This window comes from Carettochelys insculpta, chromosome 4 (assembly GCF_033958435.1).
Source record: "Carettochelys insculpta isolate YL-2023 chromosome 4, ASM3395843v1, whole genome shotgun sequence".
NCBI lineage: Eukaryota > Metazoa > Chordata > Testudines > Carettochelyidae > Carettochelys > Carettochelys insculpta.
The window spans coordinates 55,344,713-55,360,128 of NC_134140.1; the positions used below are offsets into that span (position 1 = coordinate 55,344,713).

The 15,416-nt window shown below is 40.1% G+C and overlaps 1 protein-coding gene across 12 annotated transcripts in view; it reads left to right on the forward strand.

The window, feature by feature from the left end:
• Positions 1–15,416, forward strand: part of PCM1 (pericentriolar material 1) — an 81,621-nt gene that overhangs the window by 43,170 nt on the left and 23,035 nt on the right. For 9 of the 12 annotated variants that reach the window (XM_074992872.1, XM_074992871.1, XM_074992870.1 and 6 more), the window contains 9 exons: positions 1,496–1,686; positions 2,525–2,725; positions 2,847–3,069; positions 3,221–3,366; positions 5,888–6,078; positions 10,255–10,435; positions 11,339–11,691; positions 12,381–12,548; positions 13,936–13,992. In XM_074992872.1, the coding sequence (XP_074848973.1) occupies positions 1,496–1,686; positions 2,525–2,725; positions 2,847–3,069; positions 3,221–3,366; positions 5,888–6,078; positions 10,255–10,435; positions 11,339–11,691; positions 12,381–12,548; positions 13,936–13,992 (1,711 nt within the window). The remainder of the gene's footprint in view (positions 1–1,495; positions 1,687–2,524; positions 2,726–2,846; positions 3,070–3,220; positions 3,367–5,887; positions 6,079–10,254; positions 10,436–11,338; positions 11,692–12,380; positions 12,549–13,935; positions 13,993–15,416) is intronic. The other 3 variants (XM_074992873.1, XM_074992876.1, XM_074992877.1) reach the window with 1 other exon arrangement.

Genomic DNA, 15,416 nt, shown 5'->3' on the forward strand with positions numbered 1-15,416 from the left:
TAGCTTTTTACGTGAACAGGACTAAACCTTTACATTTTTCATCTAATCTGTTTTCTATGCAGAGGAAAGGAGGAGGCAGGCGGTCTCTTCAGAAATGATTTCCTTGTGGATAGTTTCTTGTATTCTGACAGCGTACAAAAAAGCTCAGATTGTGCTGCCTCAGAGGCTGTAAGCTCATTCAGTGAAGGCCTAGGCAACATCAGTAGCATTTCTAAGCAATGTTTGCATAGTGAAGGGAGAAGTTGAATGAGATAATCACTTTTATTAGACCAACTTTTGTTGGAGAGAAAGATGAGCTTCACAGAGAGCTTCTCTCTGACCCACAAGTTGGTTCAATAGTAGGTATTCATCCACTTTCTTTCTAATATGTTGGGACTGACACATTCCTTTATTGCACATTGGCAGGTCTGCCACTTGGTCCTCTGTTCATTGGTGATGTGTTCCAGAATGCACCCTCCTTTCCATCTGGATCGCCATTTGTATTTTGGACCCGCTCTGTGGAAAAACTGAAGGGAATGGGGGGTGGTCTTCATGTAGCCAGGAAAGTGGCTAGGGTCACTAGTTCTTGCAGGAACATCTGTTCCTTCATTCATGCAGCCTGTGGTAATGAATTAATTGATACAACTGTCACCACTTTTTCTTTCAAATTCCTCCTTAAGACCTGATTCTGCCTTGATATCAGTAAGAAGTCATCCAGTTAATGATAGTTGGAATGATAAATGGAGATAATACTCTGTAAAGAATGTGTGTATATGCATATTAAATATTGATTGGTTTCTTCCTCCCCACCCCACTTATCATTTTAGCCTTCAAGATGTTGAGGTCAGAGATTATTTTTCTGAATACTTTGTGACCCTTTGCACAATATGGCCCCAATCCTGATCACTTCTGAATATTCTCAGAGAACTGTTATTTTTTCAGCCTCAGTTTTGTTGACACATCTTAAAATTCTGTTCTTAAAACAACATAAATGCAGGTTGACCCTCTCTAATCCAGAACATGCTCATCTGGCAACATCCGTAATCTGGCATGGTTTTAGTTAGCTGGGTGACCACTTGTCATGGGTGTGGCCAACTTTCCCACCATCCCATAAAGTTTGTTTATAGCCACGAGTCCTGGCTCTCAATGTTCTGTGTTGTGATTTACCTAGCATTTTACCTCAGTTGTCCTCTTAAGAGCCCAGTAAGCAGTGGAATTGTTGATTAATGCTGCTAGGCAATATTGCCCTCCCGTAGTCTGGCAAATTCTCTCATCTGGCATCTGTCAGGTCCCAATTGTGCCAGACTAGAGAGGTTCAACCTGTACTGAAAGTTGAATCATACATGTGTCAGTTGTAATTTAGGAAGTTTTCTTAATTTTGTTTGTTCTCCTAAATAGTCATATCAGATTAATTTTGAAAAGTCTTAGCTTTGCCTAATTTGTTACTTTAATGGTTTGTAATATGATTAAATTTGTAAAATGAAATGGAAGGATCAAATTGTTTTATTCCCAATAGTTATGGTCTGAGATGCGTAGGCATGAAATTCTAAGGGAAGAGTTACGACAGAGAAGAAAACAGCTTGAAGCTTTAATGGCTGAACATCAGAGGAGAAGAGATCTGGCAGAAACCACTTCCACTGTTGTTGCATCTGTTAAAAGTGAAGGATCAGAGATGCAATGTACACCACAACAAAGTCGGATGGAAAAGTAAGCTTGAGTTACAGCCCTCCTGCTTTTACATGCTCCTCCCATTGAAGGCTGAAATCATCTACTATATTTTAAACATCCTTTGTGAACAATGTCACGGGTGTACTCAATTTTTTTTTAAAAGTAAACTGTTTTCGTTCTGCATACTTGAAACAAAATTCCACATCAGTTCTAAAGAGAAAAAGTAGATAAATATTTTCTTTGTTTTAAAAGCATAGTGGAAACTTATATTTAGTCACTTTCAAAACTTCACCAAAAGTTGTCTGAGGTATCCATTTGCCTCTCAGCTTCATGCCATTTTGCTTGGGATTTGTTGTTACATTTTCCAAAATGTTGTGGTTTTTTTTTCCCCCTGTTACTGGAGAAAAACTCAGACAAGGAAAGGGCTTTCTGAAAAATGCTATCAAATGCCTAAAATGCTGGTCATCTGTTCCCAAGAGAGTCTGTGAGATAATATGCAAGTGGCTAACCATGCAAATGCATGAAGTTTGAGTGTTTGGATTGTGGTAGCTCCCTTATACTCGAGGCATTTGCCTTGCATTTGTAGAATGGGTATACAGAAGAAAACTTGTGTGTCCTCAATTTTTGTATTTGAAGAACTTCGCAGTTGGGGATGGATTGCTATATTAACAATATTAAGTACAAAGTTCAAAAGTAGGTAGTTCTTCTCAAATTAGTTGACTGTGCACTGGCATGAGGTTTGTGAAATTCATTTTATGCAACTTCTGGATATAACTGGCATATAAACTTTTGTAAATTTACTGTTTAGTAGTCTTATTTTAGTTATCCTCGGTTAATGGGAGATTGACTCTGTCTTTTGATGTCTGATGTTCACTAGAACAGCAGCAACGTGGGGAGGTTCTACCGAGTGTATATTAGATGAAGAAGATGGTGATGAAGAGGGTTATCTCTCTGATGGACTTGTTCAGGTGGAGGAGGAGGAGGAGGAGGAACAAGAGTCCAGTTCTAATGACAATTTTTCAACGTATCCCCAAAGCAATGATCAAAGTACATACTGTGTTAAGGAAAACAAAGAGAGGTTAGTTGCGTTATTTTGTGGTATTCATTTAGACTTGAAGCTATCACTTTGTGAGAGAATACAGTTGAAATTTGCAAGGTCACATATTTTGAAAGTCAAAATGACGCTTCCTTTTGTCTAGATGGAAGAATCGTCGTCCTCTTTCAGCAGATGGGAATTACCGTCCTTTGGCTAAGACACTGCAACAACAGAACATTGGCATGCGGCGGCAAGAAAACCTTAAGTGGATGTCTGAACTCTCTTACGTGGAAGAGAAGGAACAATGGCAAGAGCAATTTAATCAGTTAAAGAAGCAGCTTGAATTTAGTGTCAGTATTTGTCAGACCTTGATGCAGGATCAGCAGGTAGAGTATCAAATACCCTTAATTCCAGTATTTTATTACTCTGTGTATGGCATATATGGTAGTGGTAATGTTCCTTTAAATCTTTCAGGAATAATTCAGCTTTGAATAAACAATTTACTTTTGGTGACCAGCATTTTTTTTCCCCCTACAGACCCTCTCTTGTTTACTGCAGACTCTGCTTACTGGACCATATAGTGTGATGCCCAGTAATGTTGCATCTCCACAAGTGCACCTTATAATGCACCAGTTAAACCAGTGCTATACTCAGTTGACCTGGCAACAGAATAATGTTCAAAGGTATCTTATTTATCCTGTATTTATGAAAGACTTTTGCTAATACCTGTATTCAGATGAATCAGAAATAACAAGGCTTACTTCATGGATAAATATTTTAAACTAATCCAAACTGACATCTGTAGGAAAATTAGATTAATATAACTATAGTGCTCAGGGCTACCAAAAAATTCACACCCCTGAGTTGCCACAGCTATGCTAATCTAATCCCCAGTGTATATGCAAGTAGTTTTGCAGATTAATACTTCCATTGAATTAGTTACCATCAGGTTGAGAGGTGGAGTTCATACAGTGAATGAAGAAACCCTCCCATTCCTGTAAGAAGCATTTATACTGTACTTCCTTCCTTTGGTATCATGAGCCTGTTGTGAACAAAAGTATTCAGTTGTTCCTGGCCAAATATTTCTGCTTTCAGCAGAGCAACCTAAATCATTTCTGTAGCCACTTTCTTCATTGCAGTGGGTTTATTTTAGTGTGGTGACTGGCTCACTAGTGGATAATTTGTAATCTTTGAAGTGTCATGAACGTGACTGAGTCAGATGCTACTAGCAGAAGGTTGATTTTTTTTTGGTGGTTCAGGCTCTGTAGTTTCCACATTGGAGTGTTGCTCTTTTAAGACATCTGACAGCATGGGCTGCATCTTGTCCCTATCAGATTTTGGATAGCATTTCAGATTCTTACATCTTGATTGAGAGCTCTAGCTGCTTTAGGAAATTTCACATTGGTACATGCTGTGAAAGCAATCTTAAAATGAATGTGTTGGGTCACCATCTGAGACTGCTATAACATGAAATATGACAGAATGCAGGTCAAACAGGAAAGGAGGCTTGCAGTTGTCCCCCAAGGAGTTCAGTCAGACGTTAGTGTTTAGAGTATCTGGCACGTAAATACATTGCAACAAAGGCTCCAAAGGTGCCTCACAAATGCCTCTTTATGCTTTCAGGTGGCATTGTAAATATGAAGCAGGTAGTTTGCATTTATGGGAGTTAATGCTAACATGTTTGAATGAGCAATTGATGAACAAGGAGTAGGATTGAGCAGGTTCTAAGTTTTACATTTGTTTTTGAACACAGTAGTAAAACCTCCCCCTCGCCCCGCATTTGTAAGTTACACTTTCACAATAAAGATATTGCACTATACTATTTGTATGAGGTGATTTGAAAAACGCTTCATTATTTTTACAGTGCAAATATTTGAAATCAAAATATAAAGTGAGTATTGTACATTTTGTACTTAACTAGAAATCAGTAATTTGAAAATGTAGAAAAACAACCAAAAGTAATTACAGTAATACATTTCAATGGCAATGACAAGAAGTCTTGTGGCACCTTACAGACCAGCAGATATTTTGGAGCATAAGCTTTTGTGGGCAAAGACCCGCTTCATCAGATGCATGAGTGGGGGGGTGGTTTCAGAGGGGTATTTAAAGCATGGGGTCCCAGTAAGAGGGAGGGCCAGAGCTGACAAGGTCTATTCAGCAAGGTGGAAATGGCCCAGTATCAACAGTACTTAATCAAAAGAGGAAAAAACAAGTCAGATCAGACAGGGGGATGTGAGCCATTGTCAGAGTCTAACGGGGAGATATTAGCACCCAGAGCAGAGAAACTGCCTTTGTAAGCTGTGCGCCACTCCCAGTCTCTGTTTAATCCATGGTTAATGGAGTCAAATTTGCAAATAAATTGCAGCTCAGAGATTTCTCTCTCCATTTAATCTTTAAAATTTTTTTGTTTCAGGACTGTCACCCTTAAATCTGCCACTGAGGCCTTGTCAGCTCTGGCCCTCCCTCTTACTGGGACCCCACTCTTTAAATACCCTTCTGAAACCACCCCCCTACTCACGCATCTGATGAAGCGGGTCTTTGCACGTGAAAGCTTGTGCTCCAAAATATATGCTAGTTTATAAGGTGCCACAAGACTTCTTGTTGTTCTAAAATGTAGCTAGTTTACTTAATCTTAAATATTGTCCTTATTGCAAAGCCAACAAAATTCCAGTGCCTATATTTTCATGTGACTAGAGGATGGAGAGTGTATAATCTTCAACAGCGATTGCTCCCTGCATTTTCTGATAGCATGGTATTTCAAGTGAGAAACATATTCCATATTTAATACCTTGCCTTTAATTTGTTTTGTTTCAAATGGTAGCTGTTCTGCCTTTACTTACCTTAAAGTTCAAAATTTAACTTGGTAAACAGTTGTGAAATTTGGTACATTCAAAGTATGAATAAATACAGCTGTAACCAATTTTCACCATAAATGCTTTGTTTCATTACATCAGCTTATCTGGGAATTTGGCCATTCTGTAACTCTGGTTGTCAATTAATAGGCAAATGACTTTCATGTTGCTTTATAGTTGGGCTTCCTGAATGGATTGTACAGTTCATTCAGAATTGCTATACTGAGGGGAAGGTGGGGAAATAGCTAGTTGATGTTAGTCTTTTAAAATTTACATCTCTTTGAAATAAGTGAAACTTTGAACTAGAAATCTTGCCTTCATCTTCAAAAGTAGTGTTTCCTGTATTTCCTAGATTAAAGCAAATGTTAAGTGATCTTATGTACCAACAAGAGCAGCAGCAGGAGAAGCCACAAAGAAAAGAGAGAGGCAGCACCATGCCACCACCTCCATCTCCCACAGTATTTTGTCCTTTCAGTTTTCCTCCTCAGCCTATGAATCTGTTCAGCATACCCGGATTTACTAATTTTTCCTCTTTTGCACCAGGTGGGTATTTTGGGAAAGGTAAAGAAAAGGACTTAATGCAAAGTTTTGGTATACAACTCACATAAACATTTTGCTTTGTTGAACTTTGGTAAATAGATTCTTGTATTAAAATAGCATTTTTACTGTTTTCTGGCTACTTCTCTCCACAAATCAGTTATCCTCAGCTTCTGGAGGCCTGTTTTACTTTCCTTTGGCCAGATGTTTCTTAAATCATTTTACCCAATGAAACGGTCCAAGCAACTTGTGAGTGATCCCAGGCTATCTAAGCAGATGGGCATGGGCATTTGGTGCCCAAAGATTTAATACATATCTTTATCTCCATATGGGGAGGCCATGGCTCCCAGCTGGCAGTGAGAAAAAAGTAACGCTAGTGCTGGTGTAGCATTCCAGGTTACAGCAGTGATATTTTAAATCCTCCTGCATGTGGGTCAGGTATAAGGTGAGCAGTATTAAAACATTTCCACACAAGGCTCTGCCATTGTGTAGAAATACAATTCTGAGGAGGGGGTACCTTGAGTGGGAAACAGAACTTGTTCCTTACTTGACTTCTCTGAGACCGTCAGCACTACCAAACAGGCTTTATGTTATGCACAGTTATGTTAATGGAAACCCCTACTGTAGACAGGTGAAGTTGCTGTTTGCACTGGCAGAATTTATGCCTCCTTAAAACCTGTGTGAAAAGCTACACTTCCCAAATGGCAGATTTCACTGGCTAAACTGTTGGTTGAACTGGAGCATCTACACTGATGGCTGCTCAGAGGTTGAAATTGGAATAAATTAAGACATGATCTTAACATCACAGCAGTTTAAAACCTTTTTTCCAGTTTTTTGCTTTGTGGTTTTAGAGTGCTTGCTCATGGCCATTACAATGAAGGGAGAGGTGTGTGCATTGCATGAACGATAGTTGGAAGGTTTTTTTCCCTAGTAGTACTTGTTGGATTGGGCTTGGAGGCATGTGGAGTGTTGTCTTTATGATGTATATGTCCCTGCCAACCTGTTGACTGATCAGTTCTTTCTTACTGCCACTGATCATTGGAGCAGTTCAGTCTCTTATTTTCACAGGCCTACCTCATGGTTGTAATTTTATAATTAGCCTTACTTTGTGGGATTCCTTCCCTTCCCTCCCCTCTCTTTTCTGACACTAGGATATGCCTCAGTCTGGGATTCGACATGTAAGCACTGTGGAAAGACTATTCCCAAAGGTGATCCACGTGCATCTTTAAGTGCCTGGGAGTAGATGATCAAACAGATAAGTGCTATATTTGCAGGGTCTGTAGACCCAGGAGGAAGAGGGGGTGGGGCTATCATCTGAAGCTCCTCTTACTGGAGTCAGCTCTGTACTCTTGCTTCAATGTGGGATATGTTAGCACTGAAAAAGGAGCCCTCCAAGGAACATTGTCCCCCCTGGACCCTTCCTCAACCCAGCTTGTAAAGCCAGTTTGACCATGCAGCTCTGTTTGTAGTCCCTGGTGCCACATAAGAAGATAGACCAGGGTTGATCCCTTGTCAAGAAGCCACAAGGGGATTCCAGCAGGGTGCGTTCACATCAGGACATCATCAACTTGGCCCTCAAAACCCAGTATCGTTGACTCCAGCTTTACCAGGAGGTTTGTTGAGTCCAGTGCTGATGGATTCCTTCAACTTAGGAGAAGTTGAAGGACAAAACTGATCTCCCCTCCATTCCAGATAAATTTGAGGCCATGCAGGATCCTGTTGCCATGATGGCACAGTCACAGGGCCAGCAGGCCTGAGCACCGGCACTGGTCCAGGTGTCAGATTCATAGCCCAGCTACAAGAATGGCACAGGCCACAGCACCATTTTCCACACCATTTGCGGCACTGGTGAGGGTACTGCCATCTGTTCAATGTCTGAGCAAGCCAACAATGTTACTGGACCGTTACCTGTCACTGCAATACCATTCCCCAGCACAGTGAAGGGTCAGAATATTCATTGGAGTTGGACGCTGAGTCTTCTGCATTCTGGTATAGCCAGTACCATTCCAAGTCTTGGTACTAGTCTGGACACAGTCTGTCCCTGGCCACAGTGGAAGCAGTGGTATTGTGGCCACTTCACTTGCAGGGTACAATGCCCATTTTGGACTCCTTGGGCCCAACATTGGGGCTGGGCTACACTGTGCCTTATTCTTAGGGACTCTGAGGACCCTCCATGGGATAAAGGACCCTGAAGCTTCACATGCAGGTGCAGCTTTTGAGTGAGCATCACCTTCTGCCCCAGATAGGATCAATGCATCTGAGTCCGCCTTCAGGGAGACTGAGGGTCAGAAAGACTCAGTCCCACCAGCCGCATCATCCTCTTTGCCGGATGAGTTGTTGGCTGGTACCATTACCACCCGACCACTTTGGACAGTAAAGCATGCCACGACCACCTTAGGAGTGTGGCTCAAAACGTAGACCTCCAGGCTAAGGAAGTCATAGAAAACTAAGAGCCATTGGTGGACATTCCTGCCCTGGAGCAGTGGTCCCCAAATTTTTTGGCATCATGCCCCTCTTTTGATTTTTGAGAAACCTCCCTCACCTCTTCTTTACCATAATCCAACCCCCACTAAAAAAATTCAATCTGTAATTTAAAATAAACACAAAACTTGATATAAAAGTGTTATTTAAAATAAAAAATAAGCACAAATAGTTTTTCTTGGCCTCTGGCAGGTGCCTGGTGCAGCCCCAGCTGGCTAGCTGCCTGAGCCCTTTGCCAGCCACCAGAGCTGACTGCAACACCTGTGTGCCCACCTGAGACCTGTGCTGCCAGAGCCATTCACCCAAGGCCCACGCCACTGGGGCCGGCCAGCCAGCCAGCCGCCTGGGCCAGCCACTTGCCCGTCCTCTGGCTGTTTGAGTCCCATGCTGCCAGGACCAGCTGGCCAGCCACCTTCCCCAGCTGTGTGCCATCTGCCCACCCAAGCCCTATGCTGCTAGGGCCAGCCACCTGCCATCCCAAGCTGCCTGAGCTCCATGCAGCTGGGGCAGCCACCTGCCTGCCAGACCAAGCCGCCTGAACCCTGCCTAGCTGGGGCCAGCCACCAGCCAGAGCCGTCTGAACCCTCAGATGCCGGGACCAGCTGCCCAAGCACCACAAGTCCCAAAAGCTGGCTGGCTGCTCCAGTCTCGCAAGCCCTGTGAGCTGCCCACCTGAGCCTCTCCCTTCCCACAAAGCCAGGTACCACCAGCCCCTTGTACTTATCCCATCCTCATCCCCTTTATCTGAGCCAGGCATACCTAGCCTACCATCTAATCCCATCTTCCTCTTCTTCCCTGCTCCCACACGGGTCTTTGCTGTCTGCCTAGTGGCTACGCCAGGTCACCCACGTATAATAGCAGGGGCTGAAAGCCAGAAACAATGGGTGGCTCTTTTTTCAGGTATGGGGAATGATGTGGGGGAGGGCTGTGTTGCCTCGTGTCCCTCTTGGAATTTCTTCATGAGTTTTTCTCTTTCTTGCTTTCTTTTTTGCTCGCTTTCTGTGGCCCCTGATTGACTTCCTCCCCCCCCACCCCCAATTCCCCTTGAGTCCTGACCTAAAAAGGCTCCTCACCCCCACACCATGCCATCTACCCAATAGGCAAGGGATGATGCAGCGTTCTGTGGGGCAGTCCTGTAAACAGCATCCAGGAGAACTCCTACCCCTTCTCTAAACAAAATGCCTATCAGAATGGACACAAACAGGCACTCAAAGACTTAAAAATGGTCATCTACCTCTCGGAACTGTTGGCTTTAGAGATGTGTTGATCTAGTCCGTTCTAAATCCCACTCACCTCCTCTCTGTTGGAATCTTCTGGCCAGAAGGATCTGAGCAAGCAGCAGGTTGGCAGAAATCAATATACACTGCCATGAAAGCACCATTGTAAGGGTTTCCACAGCTAACCTGACTGGCCCTGCTAAGGGGGAAAACCTTATGTTGATCATTGTTGATAGCGTCTGCAACGCACGCGCACATACCTGTTGGAATGGACATGAATAACATCTCAAAGAACAACACTTATGAAAAGTTGATAACTATTTCCCTCCTCCACATGACTTCATTTTTAAAGTATTTATTAGAACATTGCTTAAATGATAAAGCTTATATTGATATAGTGTATTGTTTGTGTGATATGTCAGTTTTTGTCTTTTTTTTTTTTTTTTTTTAAGTAATGTCTTTTAATTTCCACTTACTCTGACAGGCATGAACTTCAATCCTGTATTCCCCTCCACTTTTGGAGATGTTGCACACAATGTTTCCCCACGCAACAGTGAGCAGCCACAGCAGCAAACCTTAAATCATAATGCTTCTGGAAAAACTGAGTACATGGCATTTCCAAAGCCCTTTGAAAGCAGTTCCTCTTTTGGAGCTGAGAAACAGAGGTATCTTAACTAATTAAATTCTGCTTTAATCATTCTTCACTTGTAATTCTGATTTTGGGACCTTTCAGTGTGTCAGAGCTGCTGTTTGCAAGTTAAGCAACTGAATTATATGGTATTTGGGAGTGAGACACAGTGTTTTGCTATATGTTACATTTCCAGATCTGAGGTAGTGGGTCTGTCCCACGAAAGCTCATCATCGAGTACATTATTTTAAAGGGGTATATGACTGCTTGTTTGTTTTGCTAGATAATAGACTAACACAGCTACCTCTCTGTTACTGGTTAAAAACGTAGTAAAGAGAGGACAGATGTAAGTGGTCAGATTTCACAGTGGAAAGAAGTAAATAGTGGGGTCTGCTGGGACCAGTGCTGTTTAACATACTCTTACATAATCTGAAAAAAGTGGGTAAGTGGTAAATTGGTGAAATTGCAGAGGATGTATAGTTGACATAGTTAAATCCAAAGCATACTGCAGAGATTTACCCAGGGATCTCATAAAACTGAGTGGGAAGAAGAGGGCTGATAAAATTCAGTGTAATTGAACCAAAAATTAATGTACATTGAAAAAACATAATAGTTATATGTACAAAATGATGGCTATAAGTTAATCGTAACCACTCAAGGCAGCAATCTTGGAATCGTGGATGAAAACAGGCTCAATATGAGTGTTATCTTGAGGAAAGAAAAAGGCAAATAATGTTAGTAACCATTAGTTGATGATAGGAAAGATAAATATTACCAATAGTGCAGCAGCATCTTACTGTTATTGACTCTTGGGTAACTGGAACAGGTATTCCTCAAATCGTAGATAAATCTATAATCTGTTTTTTCTGATAACTTTCTTGGCTCTTTCCCCAAAGAGTTTTGTTGCGATATTTATTTTATGACTTTTCTATCTGACAAGGTGTCAGAGACAACCTGAAGAGGAAATGGAAAACAGATCAGTTTGGCTAGATGACTGCCAGGAAGGAAGAAAAGAAAAACAATCATTCCTGAAGGCAGGATTTGATGCTTCAGTACAAAACATGGTCTCTGGTAATTACAAAAGTCAGTCTGATACCAACCGGAGGAGAAGAGAGTTTGATGAGGAGAGTTATAGTAGCATGCCTGATCCAGTGGATCCAACTACTGTGACTAAAACATTTAAATCGAGAAAAGCATCAGCCCAGGCAAGCTTGGCATCTAAAGATAAAACACCTAAATCGAAAAATAGGAGGAGGAGTTCTACTCAGCTAAAAAGCAGAGTTAAAAATACAGGTAGGTTTCAGGTAGCTTTAAGGGCACTGACAACTTAACTTAATGTTGCTTTGTTTGTACTCTGGATTGTAGATAATGTCCATACTTGATGTTACTGTTTCTGGAATGAAAATTAATTTTACATAGGATTTGGAAATGGTAAGCAACTAAGCGGAAGTTTTTCATTTTCTGAACATGTCAGAAGAGCTAATGGCTTGAGCGGTGCTTATGAAGTGGTACTGTGAGAAACCCAACAAGATGGGAGTGAGTTCTGCAGTGTTCAGTATTGATAAAACTGATTTTTCTAAGAGAAAAACCAAATTTAATTTTTTTTAAACAGTGTGATATAGTACACAGTTTGCTGATGTACATTCACTCATGTAAGAAATATCAGTGTTGCCACGTGTGTTTGGAAAATGGCAAATGCTGCTGCATCAGACTTTATTATCCAACACACATTTTATAGTGAATTACTTCTTGTAGATTATTTATTGTTAATACTTAACTACTATACTTTCCATAACAATCTACTTCACATTTGGCACTGTCAATGCTGATTACAGAGAGACCTCAACCATCCATTACAATAAAAAGTGTTATTAAAGTCTTTGAATTGTCTCTTTTCTTTCTTTTTGATGCACTTTTGAGCTAACTGACTAGAAACAGATTTTAAGATCTTTTTGTAAAGAGACACTTCTTGTTCACTTAAGGTTATGAAAGTGCCAGCGTTTCTAGTGCATATGAACCATGCAAGAATAATAGGAGCAGGCATGTTGCACAGAATGAAGAGGCTGTTCAAGCAAAAGTCTTCAGCAAAAAGAATCGAGAACAATTGGAAAAAATAATTAAGTATAGTAGATCTACAGAAATGTCTTCAGGTATTCTTTTAATTAATCTGAACAATATTAAAATCTTCGTAGAAGCGTATTGATCCTGGGGCTCCTTATTAGCTGTTGAGGGTATTTTACAAGAAATCATATGAGCTGTTTTCAGGCCAGGGACATTCACATACTTCATGTTAGTTTATTAATTAACTTCTGTAAATATTAAAATAAAGTCCATGCTAAATATAATTATTTAGGATACATTTGAACCTTTACTTCAAATTTGCTCTTTCAAAATTGCTGTACAAATTTAATGAGGAAGCTGAAAGTGTTCTGAAAGAGGCTAAATATTAGGTTTAACATGATTTTGAAATCTGTACTGCAGTTTTACTATAAAAGATTGCTGGGAAAAAGAATAAAGTACTCATTAATTTTGTTTTATTAGAGGGGCAGATTGTACTACATTAACAGTGATGGTTTGAAAAAAACCACTACTAGTTTGAATTTCTGATGCTTTCCACCTTAGCTTAACCTTTTAATTTGCATATTGAGCTATGTGCTCTGTTTACATTTAAAACTGATATTTTGGGGAAAAAAAAGTAAATCCTTACTTACCCAACCATCATATCTTAAAAAAATCTGCATTTACATTTCACTGTTTCCATTACTTGCTCTTTTGCATTCCTGCATCATGTGTCATGAAGGTACTATACCCGGTGTCATTTTTAGATTTTTGGCTCTGTGCTGCAGTGTTTTAGTGGAAACATTGCTTCATAAAGCATGTTTAATGCCAAAAATTAAACTAATTTTTTTTACTGAATTCCTGTTTTATGTAATATCTTGGCTATTAGCTTCTGTGAAGAAGAGAGAGGAATTTATTAAACACTTTAAGATGTCCCTGCAATTGTATTCCTCACTTCTTTGTCTTTTTGTCATTTATGAAACAGGTGGAGAGATTCACTTGATTTTTTTTTTTAATTTCGATTCATTGCTTCTTAAATAAGATGGGTGTGATATTACACTTGGTTGGACTTTGTTCAAACTAGATTATGCCTGGGTCTCAGTATTGAAATTCTGCAGTAGGAATTGCACTGATAATTCCTATAGGATTTTTGTTTATATTATAGGGTAAAGTATGGCTACAGTATTTACAAGTATGATTCTCTGTTCTAGATTTAATATTTTGAGTATGCTTAGCATTTGTTAGTTAATGTTGACCTGGCCAGATTATATTTATTTTTTTATGTGGAATAGTTTTAGTTGTTTTAAAACTTAACAAAAGACCCTCAAACAACCCCATGCCATCACTTCCAGTAGTTCTGTACAATTAAGTTTAGTGCCATTTTGAATGAGTTTTTTCCTCTCACTGATTCATACAGACTGTCTTTATTTCCGGTACACATTTTTGTGTTTATCACTGTCTGTCCCCACTTTCCTACAGCACATGCTAGGAGAATACTGCAGCAGTCTAACAGAAATGCATGCACTGATGCCCCAGGTAATGCGTTAACTGCTTAGCTTCAAAACTTTTCGCAGCTACTTTTCTCTCTTAGCTTCTGTCCTAGAACCAGCGAATTAGCATTATGTGTACTAATTTATACTGTTGCAATATTTTATTAAGCGAGAACCAAAATCTCGTTTTGCTGAATATTCAATAGCATGGCTCTTTGGATCATAAATGGTTCATACTTATGTTTTTTTTTCCTACCTAGAGTACAGTATGGTTAATTGCATTAACTGCTTTTGAAACAAAATATGCCTGTAGGAGAGTAGCACTAATTATAGGAGATGTTCTTATGCTGTTATTTATTACCCTGCAGCTTTGTTAAAATTGATAATTGGAGTCAATCACTGAAAAAGCAAGGTACTTTTAAGTATGACAGTAAATGCTAAAAGACAAGTATTATTTTATTAGTCTCAGAGGGGTAGCTTCACAAATAACAAGCAGTCTTGTAGCACCTTAAAGACTGAAAAAATTGACCTAATAAATGTTAGTCTTCAGGATGCTACAGGACTGCTAATTATTTTAATGTTTAAAAGCTAAAACTGCATTTATGTACTCTGGTAAGACTGAATTAACATCACATACTAGATTTAATAAATTTGTCAGCCGCCTTGAATGTTTGTGAATTACGAAGTTCAAACTATTCAACTATATTTTAATAGTCGAGAATAGCCCTTTACCAGTGTCACTAAGCTTATTAAGTTTTCCAAAGATGCCTATCTTCTAACTTTTGGGGAAAAAATAATTTTACTTACATAAAACAATTAACTAATTGAACTTACAGTAGCACGGGGGTATCCACATTAGTCTGTAGCTTCACAAAATGCAAGCAGTCCTATGACACTTCAAAGACTAACAGATTTATTTATTAGGGTAATGAGCTTTTGTGGATAAGAACCACATCTTCAGATTTTTGAGAGTAGTTTATTGTGAAGGTGATGGAAACCCTTTTTATTCTTGTTTTTCAAAATGTTGAACAAAATCTTCACTAATACATATGAAAGTAAAATCTCAGTAACTTCACTTCTGCAAAAAGCCCAGTTGGTTTTACTTACACCTAGTATAGGTTCCATCTGTAAGCACCAACTTCTCATTTTGTTGGGGGTATTTAACACCCAACCCATACTCTACCCCTTTCCCAAGTCCCTGCCGTGCCTCTTCCTTGTCTCCTCTCCTGAGCACTCTGCATTCCTCACAGAGCTTGAACATGTGACTCAGCAGTTTTCTGTGCTTTGAAAGTGCAGTGAGAGAAGGGGATGAATTGGAAAGCATGGGGACATTGGCACACTTGAGACATGTGGGAGAACTTGCTTCTGGTGGGTGCTCTGCACCCATTAACTTTTCCCCACAGGTGCTTCAGCCTCAGAGTGCTGACAGAGTTGATGCCTATTCACTTCTTTTGTACTTTGGGTGGAGAT